The 20,222-nt window shown below is 37.1% G+C and overlaps 1 protein-coding gene across 3 annotated transcripts in view; it reads left to right on the top strand.

Annotated features, from left to right (window-relative positions):
- Positions 1 to 20,222, top strand: part of MEGF11 (multiple EGF like domains 11) — a 288,710-nt gene that overhangs the window by 71,243 nt on the left and 197,245 nt on the right. For all 3 annotated transcript variants that reach the window (XM_056345811.1, XM_056345810.1, XM_056345809.1), the window contains exons 3-5: positions 3,290 to 3,413; positions 5,914 to 6,015; positions 7,560 to 7,660. In XM_056345811.1, the coding sequence (XP_056201786.1) occupies positions 3,298 to 3,413; positions 5,914 to 6,015; positions 7,560 to 7,660 (319 nt within the window). In that variant the 5' untranslated portion in view covers positions 3,290 to 3,297. The remainder of the gene's footprint in view (positions 1 to 3,289; positions 3,414 to 5,913; positions 6,016 to 7,559; positions 7,661 to 20,222) is intronic.

The raw sequence follows: 20,222 nt of genomic DNA, 5'->3' as shown, positions 1-20,222 counted from the left end.
ACTGTCGTCTTCAGTTTATGTTGTACAAACTGCAAAAGAGAGTAACCAACTTACTTTTGTCCACACTTCATTGTACTTCATCCAGTTTAAAGGGTTGTCTACATCTTCTGGTCACTTTACAAACCCCAACAGTTTCCTTAATAAAGATTTTTGTAAAGTGAATCCACAGACAAATATGTCAAAACTATTACTTTTTCTATAGCTAAGATCTGGGGCTTAACAGTGAAAGTGTGTTTCCTTGCTTTTGTGATGGAACCAGTGACCTGTATCAATATTGTAGGTGAAATACTGAAATAATATTCAAAAAGTAGCAAGATATGTGAAAATGGCTTAATGAGTAACAGATACTTAACCTAATCAGTTATAATTAACAGAGAGTGAGGCACTTGCAAAAAATCACCAAATAATATTTTGGATTGGAAGACCCTCTTTTTTTGCCAAATTGCACCTAAATTGACTTCTTTCACCCCTGAAAAGAAAAATCAGGCCTAGAAAGACAAAAAGTTAAGAGTCTATTTAGGGATAGCACAGAGGACCTGTGTGTCATTTATTTTCTTGTTAAGCTTGAAAGGCTGCCTGTTCTCAGGAGAGTGGCAGTGACAGACATTGGAAATGTTTATATAATTTGGCTATTTCTTTAATGAAGTTACAGGCATTGTCCCCCTGAAAGGCTGATGCTGCTGCCTTGGAGAATATGTTCCAAACATTAAATGCAGTGCAGGAATGTAGTATGTATTACAGTGAGCAATAAAAGCTGGGGAAAAAAGTGTGTTAAATGTCATTACTGGATTCTTTTTTGATGTTGGTTTTTAATATATGTGCTTCTATTTTTAGAGTTTTATTCTGAATCTTGTAATAGCAACCATTCCATTTTGGTATGAGGTCTTTTCTATTAACAGTGATCAAAGTGAAATATTTCATTTGAGTTAGAAAAAGAGGCACTTGAGATGAATGAGGTTCTGCTGTATTTGGAGAGTTGGATGTTTCTGATATACGATCTGACTTAGAAAGTTAGAAAACTAATTGCACAAAGCAGTTCATTTATAAACAGATAACAAAATAGCATTAGCATTAGAAGCTTAGCAATTTTGAACCTCTTTCTTTCAAATGATGATTTGTTGTTCGGTTTAAAACTAAACTGATACATTGTTTTCTTTAAGAACAAACTGAGATCTCTGAGAACTATAGAATTCAAATATATGGCTGCTTTAGTTAAATGTGAAAACTTCGCTAGGTAGAAGTCAGACTGTCTTTCTGCCTCTAATTTAGGGATAAACCCAGGCAGTTGATGTTCTGAAGGAGTTAACAAACTGAGCACAGAACTATGTTTTGATTGAACACACCCACACCCACACTCTTTTCTTAAGGATTGTATTTCTCAAGCAGTTCTGCCCTGTTCATTCTTTGACCATTTCTGTTGATTAGAAGCAGGCTTTTCTCTAGTCCTATTTTTTCAGTCTTGCCATGTACCAAAGGTGTAGAGAATGAAGAAAGGGGTGTTTTGGGGTTTTTTTGCAACTTATAAATACAGTGCTCAGAAAAACTTGTCCTCTCTACTTTGGTATTGTTCTAATGGTAGCTAGTGTAATACATTAAAGGCATTTTTTGAATTTTTTTTATTAAAGGGCTGTCTGTCTTTTTGTTGAGCCTCATACTTGGGTAGCTCACATCTGTTGGTACATGATACGTTAAAAGAAAGTTCGATTCTACTCTCAGACAAGCTCTGAGATTTTGGACATTGGGTTTGTTGATCTTTTGTCCCATGAGCACTTGCAGGTCAGCCATTCAAGGCACTTTTCCTCCATGGAGGAAGTAGAGTCTAGGACAAGTCTATCATATGTCTTTTCAATAAACAGAGATACCTCTCATGTCCTTATCTCGTCAGCCTACTTAATTTCCAGAGTAAGCTTTTGCATTGTTGCCATGGGAGTTTGAAACAGCCTGCAGGTAGAGAATGGTCACTCATAGACTTAAATCCATTTCATGAGGAACATTAACATTAAATCATGTTAATTAACATTAATATGGCTTACATGGCTTAAGGCCTATCTTCGGGTTTAGCAGAGCTCTAGGAATAATTTAAAAGATGAGCTATTATTCCCATTGGGAACTTGACTTCGAATCCACTAAAGGCAATGGGTGTCCTTGAACTAGCTAAGAAGGCTTTGAATCGGGAGGTAATTTCAGATCAGCTTTCCTGGCTATCCCTCTGCTGTTCATTCTGCTTTCTGATGACTTCTTTATGCTGGGCTGTATATCAGTGCCATGCAGAGCAAACCCCTTAACATCCCTTTTGCTGTTCTGGACCAAGAGGCAATGAGCCATGTGGTTTTTAGATGATCACATGAGGATTCAGTCTATTTTTAGGAAAGTCTTGTTGCCAAGAACAATTTCTGGGACTTTTGATTTGAATGGTGGATTATGTGACGATGTAAATGCCTGAAATGGAGATCTAAAAATATTTTTTACTGACTTAATGTTTAACAGATTAACACCTCTGATACAGTTACATTTAGAAGCAGCTGTGTGTTTCCTAACTGTTTTGTAATTTTGACTGATGTCATTGGGAACCTCTAGGCAAACACCATGACTTGGGTTTCAAAGCCCCCGGTGAGCAATAAGTAGATATAAGTTGGTACACTTAATAGATGAACTGTAAGGTGATGAAGAGACCACACCTAATTTTATACAATCTGTTTCTAGCTTCAATTCAAATATTTTTATTTCATGTTTAGTGTTCTGCATAATGTGACCCAATATGTTGGCCTCCGTCATTTCAAGTGATTCCCCTCTAAGACTTGAAAAGTGGATTGATTTTCCTTCAGTCATCTAATAAACATATGTCTCAGATCTAGCCTAATATATTGACATGTGTAAAACTCATTTAAATAAATCAAAGGGGGTATTTGAGTATTCTTCCATTTGCCTATAGGTTAATGGAAGAATAGATTGTTTTAATACTTGTTACTTATTTTGTTGGTGCAGACAGCCAGGCAAAAAAATGATCAGTCAGAAATGTTCTTTGGAAGAATCATTGGGGGTATTGATATCTCAGGTGGCTTAATCATTAAATTAATAGGTTTTAGTAATTTTAAATGTATAAATTCCTTTTAGAATGCATTTGTACTTATATAAAAATTTACTGTTTAGTTGTTTGCTTTTTCAAGTATTTCAGTTTGTAAATAACTCCACAGTATTTGGATTTGCACAAAAGCAGGGATGAAAAGGCCTAGAAGGATGTTTTCTTCAAAATTGTCTTTAATGGCTATACTTTCTTTTCTTTATCTAGATACAACAATGGTGGCACATACGCTGTTCAAGCAGATTCTAAAAGGCTTTATTCTGTGTTTTCTGCTCAGAACTACTCTGTCCCTAAATCCAGATGATCCAAATGTTTGTAGTCATTGGGAAAGGTAATGTATAACATGCCAACATTTATATTTTTTACTAGCTGTTTCAGATTTTTACATTTAAAAGGCAAAATAAGATCTATAATTTGCTAAATATCACCCTGCCTCACAAAAGACCATGGATTTGCATGACAGAAATAGTACTTCTGGGTGCCTTTGAGGATTCGGATCATCCCAAAGAATTGGTTCTAAAGCTGGTGGTACAGACGGCATACCCCTGTGTCACCTGTCTGCTGAGCTGTGCTTTGGAAAGCTCCTCCATAGTTTCAGCTGGAGGACTGCACTCATGGAGAGACCTAGAGAAATGGTGGCTGTCTTGCTTTTTTCCAGTTGTTGTCAGGCAAGACTGTTAGAGTTTTTTACTAAGTTTTAAGCCCATCCTGCTGCAACATGCAGGCTTATTGCGTATGTCCTGAACTTTGTGGCTGTGTCTGCCAAGTTTGTGTCAGCATCAAAGAGTATCTGCATGAAAGCACTGAGAATTAAAGGCCCCAGTAATTCTTGTTCTTTCTATTGTTACAGTGTCCTACTCCTAAAAGTGGATCTGTGCTGGACAGTTCTTATGAGAACATAGAAACCCGCTAGCTTTGATAGGTTCACATTTATGCAGGGTCTGTTTGCAGAGACTAAAGTTCCTGTACACTTTAAGTTTAATTTGCTAAACCTCCAGTAATGTTCTGTGGTTTAGTTCCACACAAATATGCAATACTGTACACTTTAGCAAAATAAACCCCTTAACAAGAGCAAAAATGCAATCATACTTTAATGGCACTGTGTTTTGAATTTAGAGGCCTTAATTACAGAATTAACTGTTTGTACGTAATGCAACTGCAAAGAAAAGACTATACAGGAAGAGGATTTTGCAGTCTGTGTTGTGAGGTGAAATGCATTCAGAGCACAGGAATAAAATATTGATTTTGTCTGAAGAAAGTCAGCAACCTAGAGACCCAATCAAGAAGAAACAAAAATTAAATACCAAAATTGATTGGTTGTACTGACCAAGATGACTTTGTTACTTAGATGTTAATAAATCAAAGGGAAAAGATTGTTAGGGCAATTGCTGGATAACAAATGGAATCATAAAATAATAATCAACATTTGTAAGTGTTACTGTCTTACATTAACAATGAGCAATATAAATATTTTACATTTTGGGATTAGTAGAAATAAAAACGTTATCACAGTTTGCTGGGTTTGACAATAAAGGGCAAAAGCAACACCTGGTAGAATCTCAGCTTGTCTAGAAGGGGCATGGCTAGCAGGGCAGTAATAGTCCGATGTTTGATTTCAAGACAATCAGATCCTCCAAGCAAATATTTTGGTATTACTTTACGGGTGCAATCTCACAGGGCTTAATCACATCAGCAGTCCTACTGATGAGAAGGAAATCACTTGGAGGATTAAGACAATCAATGTAATGAATGACTTGAAGGATCTAATTCCTGGGTCTTGACCCTGCCTAGAATGATTTCAGTATCATTCTCTAAAGATATCGTAGATCTGATAAAGTAGAGCTTGTTTCAAGATCAGGCCCCAAGATTGAGTCTCTTAAGCAGTGCACACTTACTATAGGGCGATACAGTGTTCTAAAATGACTGACACTAACAAGTCAATAAGATTTGTGTTCCTATATCATGTAAGAGACCTGGACGCTTTCACTATAATAATAGTAATTAATGTAGTACCTGTTGCATGAATAAGTAGTCTTTTGGGGAGGAGAACACTGAAATCTTAGTATTGTTGGAGCTCTGTGTTTTTTAATCGATTTGCCCAGTTTTTGTTTATGTCTATTCATTTGTACAAAGAGAGGCAACCCCATTCTAACTGTATGTCAAAGTGCTCCAAAACTAGATACCAGTTAACTCATGTTACAGTTTTCTGATAGTTCTGAGGTTATTTTTGCTACAAATTAAAAGGATTAAATTTGTGCAGAAAAATAAACACTCTTCAACCTTTTACAAATGATCCTATTTGGTGCACCCAATATTTGAAGTAATGATGCTGCTTCATCATAAAATGAAGTGTGAGCATCACATCATGCTAGCAAAATGCGGCAGTGCTGTTAATATGAGCTGTTATTAGCATTGTGGAATTCAAACAAAAAATCAGTCGTAAGGCAACTGAGACATTTTAAAAACATGGTGCATTCCTCTCTTTTAAAATTTGCACTATCAAGTTATCCAAATGCCCTTTTCACCTTCTAAACTACCATGAATTTTAGCAACATTAAGTTTCTTTTCCAGAAGGGAATGGTTTTATTACTCAGACTGAAATCTCTCTGCCTATTTCAGTTATGAAGCCCAAGCTGGAAGCATTTTCAAAATTTTCAGAAAGACCTGTGGTTGAAGGAGGCCCTTTTCTGGTTTTTGATAATGCCCCAAGTTTGTAAGACTATTGATTTAATTATTTTTCATACTGTTTTTAGATGAGTACCATATACAGAAACTGAAGCTTTTCATGTTGCAACAAACAGCTTTTCACTTTCTTTCTTGTCCACTCCTAGCTACGCTGTGACAGTACAGGAATCTTATGCTCATCCTTTTGATCAGATCTATTATACAAGATGTACTGACATACTGAACTGGTTCAAGTGCACTAGACATAGGTAAGAGCTAATCCCCAGGAATTTTACTTTTATTTTTCCTTTTTATCTCCTCATGTACCTTTTATTTATCCAATTTTTTGTCATATTCTAATGATATATACAGAAAGATGTATTTTAGTACAATAGCCAGGGTGTTTGGCATTCTAGGGCATTGGTTGAAGTAGATTTTTGCATGAAATTGGAGTGAGATTAATGGTAGTCAGTCTCTTACAGGGCCATTCAGGGGTATGTATCCTTGATGTTCACCCTGCCATGTGATTGGAAGTGTTTATTACATGATCAAACATGACCAACTATCTTTTCCAAGTGATCATTGCATATCCAGGTTGATGGTAGGAAGTCCCTGCAGCTCCTAAGTCTTGAAAATTCAGGCACTCAGAGGTTAGTGATAATTATAAATGGACCCATATTTGAAATACTGCACCCAAATCTGTATTGAAAATCAGGTAAAATGAGGATGGGTCCATTTCTAGCACTAAATGAAAGCTGATACCGAAGAGTTAACTTTTCCCAGGCTGCGAGATATCGCTGTTGTATTCATTCTGATTTCCAGCAGAAAAGTATCCTAATAAGCATCCACTAATATTTGCAATCTTTCAAGGGAGTTTTAGCAAGTTAATTGTTACCTTAACTTTCATGCATTCAGTAGCAAAGAGGTTGTTCAGCACCTTCCCAGTCTGGCTGGGGTTTTGTGTTTTAGCTTCTGCTTTACAATATGTGGAATTGAAAAGAGAGGCAGTGCTTTCTGGACTGTTGTGTAGACTGGAATGCAGCAGTGTAAATTCGACCAGTTTATCTAACATGAGGGACAATAGATTTTGTTCAATTTAGGCAATTTCAAATAAAGTAACATGAACAAAACTGTTTTGAAGTGTTAACTGTTAAAATATTCTCTATTAAATATTCCTTTTCTAGTGTGGTATCACTGCTAATGCTATGAGTAAGTCTAGAAAGCTACAGAATACTTAACACCTTTTAATTTATGTGGACTGTATATTGTGGTGGGGAAAACATGCTTTAAATACTGAATTGGAACTATAATATCATTTTGCAAGGCATTAGTGCCTTGGGAGGATTAGCAAGTAGGAAGAAATCACTTGGGGTTAACTTCACACTTTGTGTATTGAGAGGAGTTTCCACTATGGTGGTTTCTTGTGTAGCATGCTGGCACAGTGGTCTCTGTAGAAGGTTCTGTTCATTCCATTGATGATAACTGACCTTGCTGATGTGCAGAAATGAATCATTTATTCTTGAAGAAACTCCTTGCCCTTGATTTAGGATTGAGGAAATTTTTTGAAATAACAGTCCTAGGAAGGGCTATGGTGATTGACTGTCATGAGTATTGTGTTTATAATACAAGTTATATTTCAAGTTTCAAAACAAGTATTGATTTTTTTTTTATTGTGGCTTTTAATATCAAAAGCTTTCATGCATTTTAAAATAATTATTGAATGCTATCCTTACTATAATTTAACACAAATATAATTCCAACAGTAGGCATTGATTTTCAGTATTGTCAAATGGCTTTCTGTCTTGCAATTTAGAATAAGTTATAAAACAGCATATCGAAGAGGACTAAGAACTATGTATCGGCGAAGATCTCAGTGCTGCCCTGGATATTATGAAAGTGGAGACTACTGTATACGTATGTACAGAGCTTTGATTCAGATGTGACAATTAAAAGTCATTTTTGGAGGAGCTGTAGACAAATTAAAGATGTATTGCAGTAGTAATATTAAGAGCTGATTTTCAGAGCTGCTAAGATTTTTCAGTTCCCACTGATTTCAGTCAGCAGTGCAGATACAGAACATTTTAGGTCATTTCAGGTATATGTATTTCAAGTACCTAGGTAAAATTTTGCTGAAATCATTGGGGAGGGAGTTAATCAAGTTCCTGAGTGCTTTCATGAATCAGACCTTACGTTAGGGAGTAATATATGCAAGTATGCACTAATGTTAAACAATTAGGGGGAATGAGAACGCTCTTAGGAATAAACTGTTACATAGTTTAAGAAGCAGTGTAAAGTTTTTGGCTTTTAACTTTGAGAGCTCTTACTTCAGGTAAGAACAGTTAAAATTTTATTGTTTTTCACACAGTTCCTGTCAATAATTTTGCTCTTTTTAAAGCTTTGCAAATGTCAGAAGCACTTTGTCCTAATTACACTGTGTAAGTAAATAAAAAGCTCTGGAGCGTGTTAGGTCAGTCTGAGGGGAGCAAAAAGCAGAATGGATCTTTCAGCAATGCCTAAGAGCTTTGTTAATTAAAAATGTCCTGTACATTAATGTCACGTGTTTTCAGGATTGCAACTTTCTAAGTACTTGGAGACAGAACACATTTGCTACACTTTGCTGTAAAGGAGTGTGGAGCTGGGGCTGTCTTGTCTACGTCTTATTAGAATGGGATTATGACATGAGAAAAACACAAGGAGGTTTTGATCAGCATCAGAATTCGAATTTTATTGACAGGTTTAGAATGCCATAGAATAATTTAAATATGAAAGTGATACAATTATCCAGCTAACTTTAAATATCTTGACATATAATGCTTTAAAGCTATTTCTGTCGAGTCCTGTTGGTGTTTTTATCTAAGTACCTGTATTGTACTTATAATATATGAGCACCTCAAAAACATGGGCCCTAACATCATTTTAAATGACCTTTACGCCAAACAGTTACTTTAAAGGGGCTTTAGACTGTGAAAAATTACCAGCCCTTTGAGATAAGGCGTTAGAATTATCCTGATTTTACAGAGAGTAATAATTTGATCTTTTGAAGTGCAAAGTACTGCGAGTCCTGATAAACATTTAATGTAACCTATTATATTTGCTAAAATCCTTCCTATGTTAAGTATGTGCTTACCTTTAAATTTCTCAACTGTCAATATCATTTCAACAGTTGTTCCACATCCTTTTATTACCAATTTGAATTTTGTAACTCAAAATCCTGTCTGGCACAGAACATATTTATTTTCACTTTTCTCTCTCCAATCTATTGATTATTTTTTTTAATTTTAATTGTTAATTGCCATACTGGCTGCAACAACATTTATTTTAAAGTGCTTTTTTCTTAGTATTAATGCTCAAGAGCTCTGCTGCTACCAGGCAGATTTTGTCTTTGTATTGTGGAAGAAGAACAGCATACACCATACACCAAAGTTTTGTTAATACAGAACAGACAGCAGGTATCTGGTTAGACCAGGAGTTTCATGTTTGACACAGTGCATATAATAGTTATATTCTCTCTGTTGTTCACATGTACAGGAGTCAGGTTCTCATATTTCATTATTTGCATGATAATAAATGCAAAGTGCATGCCTCAGGGACATTTTCTATCTATCCTTCCTCAGAGAGATCTGAGCAGCAAGTGCAGCTGAGAAAGAAATAAGGTAAAGGGGGAAGTTCTCCATCATGATTGATTCTACATACTTGGTCTTGTTGTTTTGATATCACAAGTAGCCATATAGCAAAACAAACAAAAAAGCTCATCGAAGCCCTCTGACCCTGCAACCTACTGCCATTCAAGGGACAACATCTAGCTAATGTGATCCTTTTCATGTCATCTCTTTTGTTTCTAACACATCAAGCCCTGGTGTCATTGGTTCTGGTTTGCATTGTTTTTTCCAAAATATGTTCCTGTGCCAACAAGCAAATTCTTCCATTACTCATTCTTTGCAGTCAGCACTGAACACCATTTTCATTCCTGGTGGCACCTCCCTGCTTTTGCCTCTTTCCTTACCTTCCCTTTCCCATTTCTTTCTTTTCTTTAAAGTGGTATTTTCTGCCATTTTGTACCAAGGTAGTCTAGTACTCCTGTCCCACATTCCTCTAGACGTACATGTTCAATGCCTGCTCCTTTAATGGCAGCTGTGACAAGAGAGATGTCAGGAGACACCAGGAAAGCCATTCCACTTGGCTGTGCTGTCACAGGGCAGCACAGTCTGGAGGTGAGAGTGCTTCCGCTAAGCCCCACTGACGCGAAGGGACGAAGCTCCAGCCCTGCAGAGAAAGTCCTCCCCACTCAGCCAGCCCTTTAAAGACTGTTCCATTAGCAATCATGGAAGCCACTACAACATGGGGAGGAGAGAATACATCCCGCAGTGAATCTGATGATCAAAAGAAAGTTTGATTAAAAAACAGTTTGTAGATTAAAGGCTAATTGGTTCTTCTTTCATTAATAGCAGTCTTTATTTCTTGCAAAAGTTAAATAGCTTTGTAATTAACAGTGACATGTTTAGACTAGAGAAGGCTGAGTTTAAATATCTTTTAATGATGGTTTCTTGGATTTTAAAGCAAGAGTGAAGGCTTTCAGCTACTGTTTTGATCTTTTCCCTTCTCATTTACTATTTCTGAAATGAACATTAGATACATGTTGTTATCTTTGTCCTCCTGTTGGAACTTACTAAATGGATTAGGTCTAATAAAATCTACCCTCAGTTCTAAATAATCAGTTTGACCCAGATATTCTTACCTTGCCACTCTTTGGTGTCTTCTTTGCCTTTTTGAGATCTATGTATGCTACTTCCCCATAAAATGTGGAACTCAGGCACAAGGTCAAATAATTTAAATTCTTGACTGGCAAGTTATACATCTGGCCAGCCCATTAGTACTTAGGCTAAAGAGTTTTGGGGTATGAAACTGTCTTTGTGCCTATAAAGGGCTAGGAATATTTTTGGGTTGTAATGGTATTCAAAAAATACCACCTGAAAATGTTGGAAATGCACATCTGCATTTTTTTGCCATTGATGTCTCAGAAATGGTTGCTACCATACTGGTAGTTTTGCAGAATGATTCCCCTTCTCTGAATGTTCTTATACATGACATAGCTTTTCACTGAGCTGTCCCTGAAAACAAACAGCATAGTCTGGGTAGTAAATCAGAGCAACTATGATTTACTAAGGTAAGCTTTTGGCAGTGCAAATGCATAAACTGCAGAAAATCTTTTTTTAAACAACCATAGGGTTCAGCTGCCCTTCAAGGTTTTCATAAGGATGTTTTAAAATGATATTGCGTAGATTAATATCTGTGGTAGATAAAGCATCTCTGAATACTTTGCAGCTCAAAGAAAAGAAAAAGAAAAGGAATATTACATGGCTCTTTCGTGATTTTTACTCTTTGAGTAGATGGTAATTGAATACTTCCCTTTAAGAATATGTCAGGTGGAAAGATTCCCTGTGTACTAAATGGATACATTTTTGTCTGAGACACCAATGCTTTGTTCAGTCTGTCCATTTTAATCTTATTCTTGTAAAACAGATTTATATAAAAGAGACGTTCCTTCTAGGTAACAAAGGGTCAGAGACCCAAGCACGAGAGAAAAGATGGGACTTCAAGGAACATCTACTTATGTCTGACTTTTTGGCAGAAAAAACCAACCATGAAACACAAAGTTGAGAATTCAACTTTTCTTCATAGATTGAGATATTTTAGTTTTTAATAGTTTTATCTTTCACTCTCATAATTTAAACTATTTTTCTAATGTATAAATCTATACAATGTGACACGATGTAATAATGACAGGATTAGTGATTTAACAATCTTATTTGCTGCCATTTATCTGTCATTCTAACCTGCCAAAATTCAGTAGAGTTATAGATTGACCATTTCATGGTTCTTTCCTTTCTTGGCCAAGATATTATTGATCTCAGATTGTTTCTCAACATTCAGCTTTCCATGCTACAATTGCTACAGCCATCATCAGGGCCCTGTGACTTTGACAAATCTTTTTATAGAGAAAATCTTGGTCTCACTGGTTGAATATCAATTTGTCACCTGGAGTGGTAGTTCGTTCAGGCCAGAGGTTATGGACATTATTATATTCGCATGTAGTTATTTATGCATCTTTACAGGTAGCCTATGTCTGACACCTTTAATGAATTTAAAAAACAAATTAGGAACGTTCTTTTAATAGCTGACGATGAAATTATGCAAATTTGAGATCTGATTCTTTTCGGGATTTTAAATAATGTTTCTTTCATAAATTCTGTAATTCCAATAGATGTGCCAACTTCATAGCATGACGTATGCCTTTATATTGTAGCAATATGAACATTCAAATATACCTTAGGATTGCACTCAAATGTACAAGGCTGTATGTCTAGTGTAGCTTTTGTAATCTTTGAAAAAGCTGCCGTATTGGAGCCATATGGCTAGATTGTTAAACATCTGTACCATAGGAGTAACAATTCCAAAGCTTCCTGCCATCTGGATGAATTACAATACTTGCAATTCAATGCATATGTTACAGCAATGCACCAACACCAGAGTGGAGTGTACTTATGATGAAAAGAAAAATAATAGCTTATGTGATCAATGTAAAAGTTGTACACACTTAGAAAATGTTGAATCAGCGGCTTAAACTTCCTGAATATTCATAGTGTTTGTTCATATGTCAGATTTGTTGATTCTTTTCACTTTATAAGGCAGTAGCTCATTAACATTTTAGAAGAAATGTTGTCCCCCTGCTTCTCACCTCAATTTTAAATTCCTCATGGTGAGCATTCCTGTAACTTGAAAATATATTGTTTGAAAACTGCTGGACTTAGGAAATATATTTTTCTTATCTTTATAGACACACATTAAAGCTGGTGCTAGTGCTTTCTGTAAGAGCCTTACTGTTACATTATTCAAGTACAGCATTCTGTACATCAATAATGCAACATAAATTAAGGGAAATGATATAGCAGTACATAGATACTTTCTATCAGGAGACATTCTTTTTCTGATTTGGGATGTATGAGTGTGAGAAAACGGGTGGAAGGCCATTCTGCATATAGGGTTATTAATTATAGAGTTGAAATGACAATAGGGGACGCTTTGAAATTTCTCCTTTTATATGCATTCAAGAAGACTTCATACATCTTTTTCGAGTGAACAGTACAGGGGCAAATAATTTGGGTCCTGTGTTCCCATCTGAGGGGAAACTTCCACAAGAATTAAGAAATTTTGCTTGTAATAGTAGTAGTCATAGCCATAGTAGCAGCAACATTCTTACCATGTGTGGTGACTGGGAGGAATCCCTGTTTTTTATTTAATGAGCAGGTGGGCTGATAGGAAAGCAACAGAAGGAGCATGCAACAGATCTGGTTATCTGCATTCGGCTTCTACTACTGTACTGCAGAGTGTAACCTAGAAGCCGTATACCAATGTGTAATATGCCATTTTACAGAACACAGTGGAGCAGGCCACAGCTCTGTAAGCAGGAGAGGCCTTTGCTTATTCATTGTGAGCATCTTGGGAGGCAGATGTGTGTGGACAGGAAGAGGGAGACCAGCCTTGTAAGTAGGCCAGTTCATTTTGTGGCATAGATGAAGATGCTGGGTTACTATTTAGCCTAAAGATAACAGAGAGACCTTTTTGATGGGAAGGTGAAAAAATCAGTTCTCATCTCCCATCAGTCATTTTATATTTACAGTCGGCTGCTGGATGCTGATAGATTTGCAAAGATGCTCTTGTAGAGCAGTAACGAAATAAGGGAAGGACTTCTGGAAGAGATGCAGTAGAGGGAAGAGAAACAAAATGTTCATACAAACGAATGAAAATAGCATGAAGTTGGAAACGAGAGTATGCTGAAGCTATATAATGTCTCAAGGGGCTTAATAAATATCAGAGGAAAAATTATGCAGGCATTATAGTTAGAAGAAGATTTAGCCTATTGCTAGTGTAGTCGCGAAAAAGCTTTTCTGGCTGCTTTAGGCAATCTCAGATCAGTATAAAAGAAAACTGTGGTGTAGACACAGAAGGCGGTACTGGATCCAGAGCTACTCATAGTATTCATGCCAATGGCCTGGATGCCTGGAAGCTTCAGCAGGATCAGAAAAAAGGCACAAGAACCATAGGTGTGAGTTCATTGTTGAATTCAGAGAAACAGCCATGCAAAATGTAGTCCATTAGTTTGCTTACTTTTAGCAAGGACATGTTGGTCTGCAGCTGCTGTAAATCAACCCAAATCCACCATGTTTGAATGGGTATCTTCAGTTACTTCATCCTCACTTCCACATCTTTAATGTCTGGAGTCCCTTTTGGAATCCCCTTCCTCCTTCTCCTGCTTTGATACACTTCAGTGTTGTTAATGCTGGTTTGCACTGATCTACAATGGTGTGGAGGGCACCGATGCTAATCTGCAGTAGCTTTTATGGCTCAAACTTCCTATGTCGCTGGTATCCATTCACTTGTGTAGGCTTATAAAAACCAGATCCCATCCACCCCATATATGAGTGGAGATATAGACACAACACACTTGCCATTTATCGAATTATGAAGGCACAGAACTCCAGAAGATTTTTCCCTCCAAAAGAGTTTGAAGTTCATTAGTAGTCCAGACGTGTGGTGAGCTGGGTTAACTTATTGAAATCAATAGGGTCAGAAAGAAGACAGATGTATGAAATGAAACACATGTTTAAAATTGAAGTTGTTTTCTTGACTGCTCCTTTACATCCTTCTCCCATTTAATAGATTTATTTCCCTTGGCTCTGAAGAAGTTTTAAAGCCTGGTAGAAAAGGAGGGGGGGAGAGAGAGAGGAAAAGAAGTTACCTAAATCTAGATGGCCTTTAAAAAGAGCCTCTGATGTACATACAAAATCTGAGATAGTATCTTTTTCCATTTCTTTTCTATTGTAGTTTCCTCTGGCTGTGACCTTCCCCTGACCAGCTCCAGAGTCTTTGTCACACATTAACTCTAGATGTCTGGGAAGCCATCAGTCAGGTGTGGGGGAGCATTCTAAGGCAGATGCCTTGTTGATGAAAAAAAGAACTACTGCAACCTATGCCAGCTGTAAGCACCAGTTGCCCCTCTTCCTTACTTCTAGTCATTTTATAAGACTGAAACCATAAATGTCTGAAGTACAAACAATAGAATAATAGCATAGCACAGTGTGGTGGGTTAACCTCAGTACCTGCTTGCTCACTGACCCATAGAGCCACTCTCACTCACTTCCCCCCGTGGGACAGGGGAAGAGGAAAGGAAAAGTAGAAGAAAGAAAACTTGTGGCTTGAGATAAAAAAATAAAAATAATTTAATAAGCAAAATAGAAGTGGAAGAAGAAACAAAACAAGTGATGCAAAGGCAATCACTCGCCACCTCCTATGTGTAGATTGATACTAGCCAGTTACTGAGCAAAAGATGGCTAGTCTCCTAAAAGGCCCTCCTCTCCCTTTTTATTGCTGAGCATGACATTACAGTGCATGGAATATCCCTTTGGTTAGGTTGGGTCATCTGCCTGGTTGTGTCCTCTCCCAACTTCCTGCACACTGCCAATCTATTCGCTGGGAAGGGTCAATAGCATGAGAAACAGAGAAAGCCTTGATGCTGTGCAAATACTGTTCACAATGTTAGCATTATCAGTGTTGTTCTGGTCACAGATCTAAAACTCAGCATCATCCAAGCTGCTATGACGAAAATCAACTCCATCCCAGCCAGAGCCAGTGCATACAGTCAAACTGTAGTTAATAAAACATACTCATCAATATGATCCTCATTAAATTTCCTTATGGGTTTTTTTTGGTCTTTCCACCTCTTCGTTTCAGTAGTGACAGGGGACTACTTTGAAAGCCGATGTGAACCATTCTTTTCAAATACTTTTCACTCACTTCAGAACCTTGGAAAGGATGAGCTGACATCAGCAGTTCTCTGGGTGGCTGTGGGTTTGTCAGTCTTGCCCCTGTCACCCTCTGCTCTCCCAGCCATTTATAGCAACAGCTGTGGATGCCCTAAATACGCCAACCTGTGCAGGCAGGAGGAGGCATTTGGCTACCTGGGTGTGTTTACTTACCGTTCAGCTATTCACCATCTCCTTTATCACAGGAATGAGACTGACTGGAATCACTTCGCAGATGGAATTTGGCCCGAAAGCTGCAGGTTAGGCTTAAATATACCACTTCCAGCATCTTCCTGTGCATAGCATACATTCCTTTTATGCAAACTTTTGGAACCTGTATCTGTAATTATTATGTCCTTTTAGCAGTCTGTCTTAAAAATACTGATGACATTCACACTAGGAATACCACACAAGCCTGCCACAGGAAATAGAATGCCAAACTAGTTATATTTATTGATGTTGGTTTTTCAAATGCTAGGTAATACCTGGGAGTGGCTTTACAGGGTAGGAATTTAAAGAGGTTGTAGTTCCCTTTGTTCCCAATTAGCTTTGTCTTGTGTGTCATGTATTCCATGTCTCATGGTAGGTTAAAGACATGTTATTCCATTAATTTCCAATTGCTTTTGCAACTGCAACAATATCTGATGAATATGTGATAGCTTATAAAAATAGCCCAGCTACTCTGTAGTTTAATGCAAACAGATCATACTCTGCTATGACCATGTCTTCAAAATTTGTAGAAAACAATTATGTATGTTTAAAAAAATGTACTTGCAACTCTGAAGCCTAAATCATTTAGCCCAAAGTTTAAAAATACTAAGATGCCAAGTTATGCAGAAGATCACTGTGGAACTTTAGAAAATAAGTACCTTCTGCCTATTGAAACTGTACTTTTGCACCGGGAGCCTGGCTTTAAAAGGTGTTGAATGCTACAGTTTCCATCAACTTGGCTGAGAACTGTGGATATACACCATTTCTAAAGTAGCATTAACATCTCAACAAAAACAAACATTAACTGTTGCTGTTGAAGGAACATCTGATCTGCAGATTGAGTTGTGCTTTCATATGGATGTACTAATTTCTGTATCTCTACATAGCAAAGCATCTTCCTGAGACATTTGCGTGAGTGACTTTAGTGACATGAGTGATAGTGAAGCAAAATTGCAAGAATTCTTCATGGGACAAAAAAAGGGAGCGTGATAGAGCAAAATCAATAGTAAGAGTGAACTAAACGTGCCCAAAGTGCACATAGGTTTGCAATAGTCAGTTGGCAAATTGGTGTTCACTTTTGGTTCCCTAATTGTTCTCAGTGAAAGAGATGATGATGTCAGCTGATAGCTTGAAAAGCATCTGTTAACACTTCATACTCTAGTACAGTGTAAGAGTATTAATCAGATCTCAAAAAGGCTAATCAGAGACAGAGCTCTTCTAACCAGCCATGGATACTTCCTCTAGAACCAGGTATTCTTTGACTGTTCACACAGACGTTCTCTTTTTCTTTCTGTAACAGAAGTATAGTATTTCACTTCATATTTTTGTATTGGTGCATATGCTTTTCACTTTACTAAAGGTTTTTTAAGGCTCTCCAGGGAAATTTTTCATGAAACTTCAGTCCGTGGTCAATTTGATCACAAAACGTTTTTTAATAATTTATCTTAAGCTCAGTATTTCTATAAAAGTAGGTATTCATTTTCACAAACCTCACTTTCTCTGATGCAGTAAGTCAAGAGGTATTTTCAGTCTATTTAATCCCAAAGCTTTCCTTCTTTTTATCAAGACTTTTCCTTTCTGCATACTATCGTTTACTTTTATTACTGTAATGCCCAGAAATCCATGTGCGAAACAACTAAGATAGCCTTACTTGAAAAAGCTTACAACTAAAGTATACAAATTGAGTCAAATAAAGAGACTTTTTGGATTAAAAACAAGAAACTGTATAAAATGTTACAAGCACACTTACAAAGAAATTAAACCTGGTATTCGGTATAGCAAGCAACAAAAGGAGGCTTTCAGTTACAGCAGTGTAGTGCATATACAAGCTCTGCTGAAGCAAGTCACTGGTACATATCTTAGGAGCTGATATCACTACACCTGCATTCACAGGTGTCACGTTTCAGGAAAATTTACAGTTTAAATAGAATTCCTTTTAAAAGCAGCCAAAATGATCTTTTTTTTTTTTCTTCACCAAATACTGTGTGATGGTTTTCTTTATGCAAATGCCATGTAACATCTACCTGATAGTAAAGGGTAGACATCTGACATCTTCAATGGATTCTGATAATGCAGGTAAAAGTTTTTATTTCCAGCTCCCATCTTCTGTTTTCATGCAACAGTGTAAGTCACAGGAGTTGGAAAGTACATTTTACCACATCTTATTAGTAGAAAGTTTCTCTAGACACTTAGACATTCCTGAGAAATTGGGCTTGATCCGAAATCAGCAGACCCCCTGCAATCTAGAGTTGGTTACAGAAAGATTGAACTCCTGGCTTGAGACGAGAATCAGCCCCCAAAATTATACATTAATGTGTTTCCTGGGGTCTTTTTTGCAGCTCTTTTCAGTAAGTTGCTCTGAAACACATTGCTTCTGTTCCTTTTGAAATGTGAGAAAAGTGTCTGCATTTAAATGTTCCATCCCCGGTAATGTTAGTGTGGCTTATACATTAACATGATCTTCAAACAGACTATACTTCTATCCTTGATTCCATTAGGGTGACCTTCATTTGCAGTGTGTGGCTTGATCTTAAATGAAATCTGAAATGTGTTGGCCTTCTAGGGCCTGTGCTACCTAATAGCCTGGCTTCAATGATGGGTTTGCCTTTAGAAATTTGTCCATATTCATCCTGTTTTGGTAGAGAAACAAAATAAGGGTTTTTGTTGGATTGTCTGGATGAAATTTGGAATAAGAATTAAGAAAGATTTTGTTTGAAGATCAATAGTTTATTCAACGTGCTACTGGACTGACATTTATCTAGGAGAATCGGTGTCATTTAGTTTTATTAGTTGTTGCATTGCTCAGCAAAGATAGCCAGAAGTATCATTCAGTCCAGATGTCTTCATCTATCTACTTTTGATCTTTTAGGAACAACTTTTTGATGCACCCGTCCTCAGTCTTACACACAGCACATACCTTCTGCCTATGAAAATCAATCAGCAGTGGAGCTGTGTCATTTACTGACAGAAAATAGAAGTTTCTTGGCATAAGACCCACAATTCAGGGCAAGTCAGTAATCAGACAATTGCAGACATGTAGCAATGCTACCAGATCCAAAAATAAACATTTCACAGGAACAGTAATATGATGGAATTTGAACACAAAGACATTCACTTAATACCCTGAGTAGGTAACCAATAGCAAAATACGCAAGTGCTGTAACTTTGAGGTGATTTTCAGAGAAAAAGGCAAGATGACTTGGTTATTTTACTAGACTGTTTAGGCCAAAGTCCTGTTCATGTCTCTCTGACAGCCTGCTGTAGCATCTCTGAGAATCTTGCCCGTGTTATAAATGTTTTTTCTGATAATAGCTCATTTTCTTTGACATTATCCCATATGCTTCCTCTATCACTGCTTAAATCAAACAGCTATTCAGCCAGTATTGGAACCCATAAATTCTTGGTCTAAGTGATACAGTCATAGCAGGAAAGCAGAGGTAGCTGTGATATGAAGCAAGGCATAGTAATGTGCTAGAAAAATTTCTATAGTGAGGCTCACTCAGCTAGAAATGCCATCCCATAACTGGTGAGTTTCATACAGTTCTGCCATGTGTGATATAAGTACTTACCTGTTCATCTGTAATTTAGTTATCATCTTCCTCAGCTGTAGGACACTCTTACATTCCTCCAGTCTTTTTATGATGGAAATGTTTGTTTATTTTTGAGTTACCACTTCTAGCTAATTTTTCTAACTTTGTACTTTGCAACTGGCAGCTCACATTCTATTCCAACACAACTCCTAGGAGGGCCCAGACTCAGAAGAAGATACCCATACCTATGAGTGGAGAACAGTCATTCCTTCAGCAGTCTGTTGAGTGCAGTTTGGTACTACCTGCCGTCACAGGTATTTTGGTAGATCAGGTTATGCTTGCTCTTCTTCTGGTATGTTTGGCTGATTCTCCATATGTTGGCAGGAAAGCTGAAAGGACCAGGGATCTTAGTTAGGTATGAGCTTCTCCTCTATTCCCCAGCGTGTCAAGATTTTTATTCCCCCAGGCAACAAAAAAAAATATGCCCTAAGGTTAAGAACGGTATGATTGGGAAATACTTCCACTGGTTTTGGCACAGGAGAATTGCTTCTTTCCTCTTCTGTCCTCAAAATACCTGGAGCATCCTGCTGGCAAATACTATTTGACTGCATTTAATTCTAGTGGAGTGAGGTCTGCTATGTCAGAGAGAATGAAAGACAATGCAAAAGAGTAGATGTTAATATTTCTACATTACTTAGGAAAAGATAGTAATGCTTTTTGTAAAGGTGCAATATAAAGCACATTTGCAGACAAATTATCATTAAGTTTGCTGGTTGGATGAATCAAATTCTAGTAGAAAATTAACTAGTGAAAATGTATTTTCTACAAATTGCTGGAAAGAGTTGGTCAATTTGCCAAAATGGAAGGAGTAGAGAG

Source organism: Falco biarmicus, chromosome 7 (genome assembly GCF_023638135.1).
Source record: "Falco biarmicus isolate bFalBia1 chromosome 7, bFalBia1.pri, whole genome shotgun sequence".
Lineage (NCBI taxonomy): Eukaryota > Metazoa > Chordata > Aves > Falconiformes > Falconidae > Falco > Falco biarmicus.
Note: the sequence above shows the minus strand (reverse complement) of the source record. Positions and strands in the feature narration are given on the sequence as shown.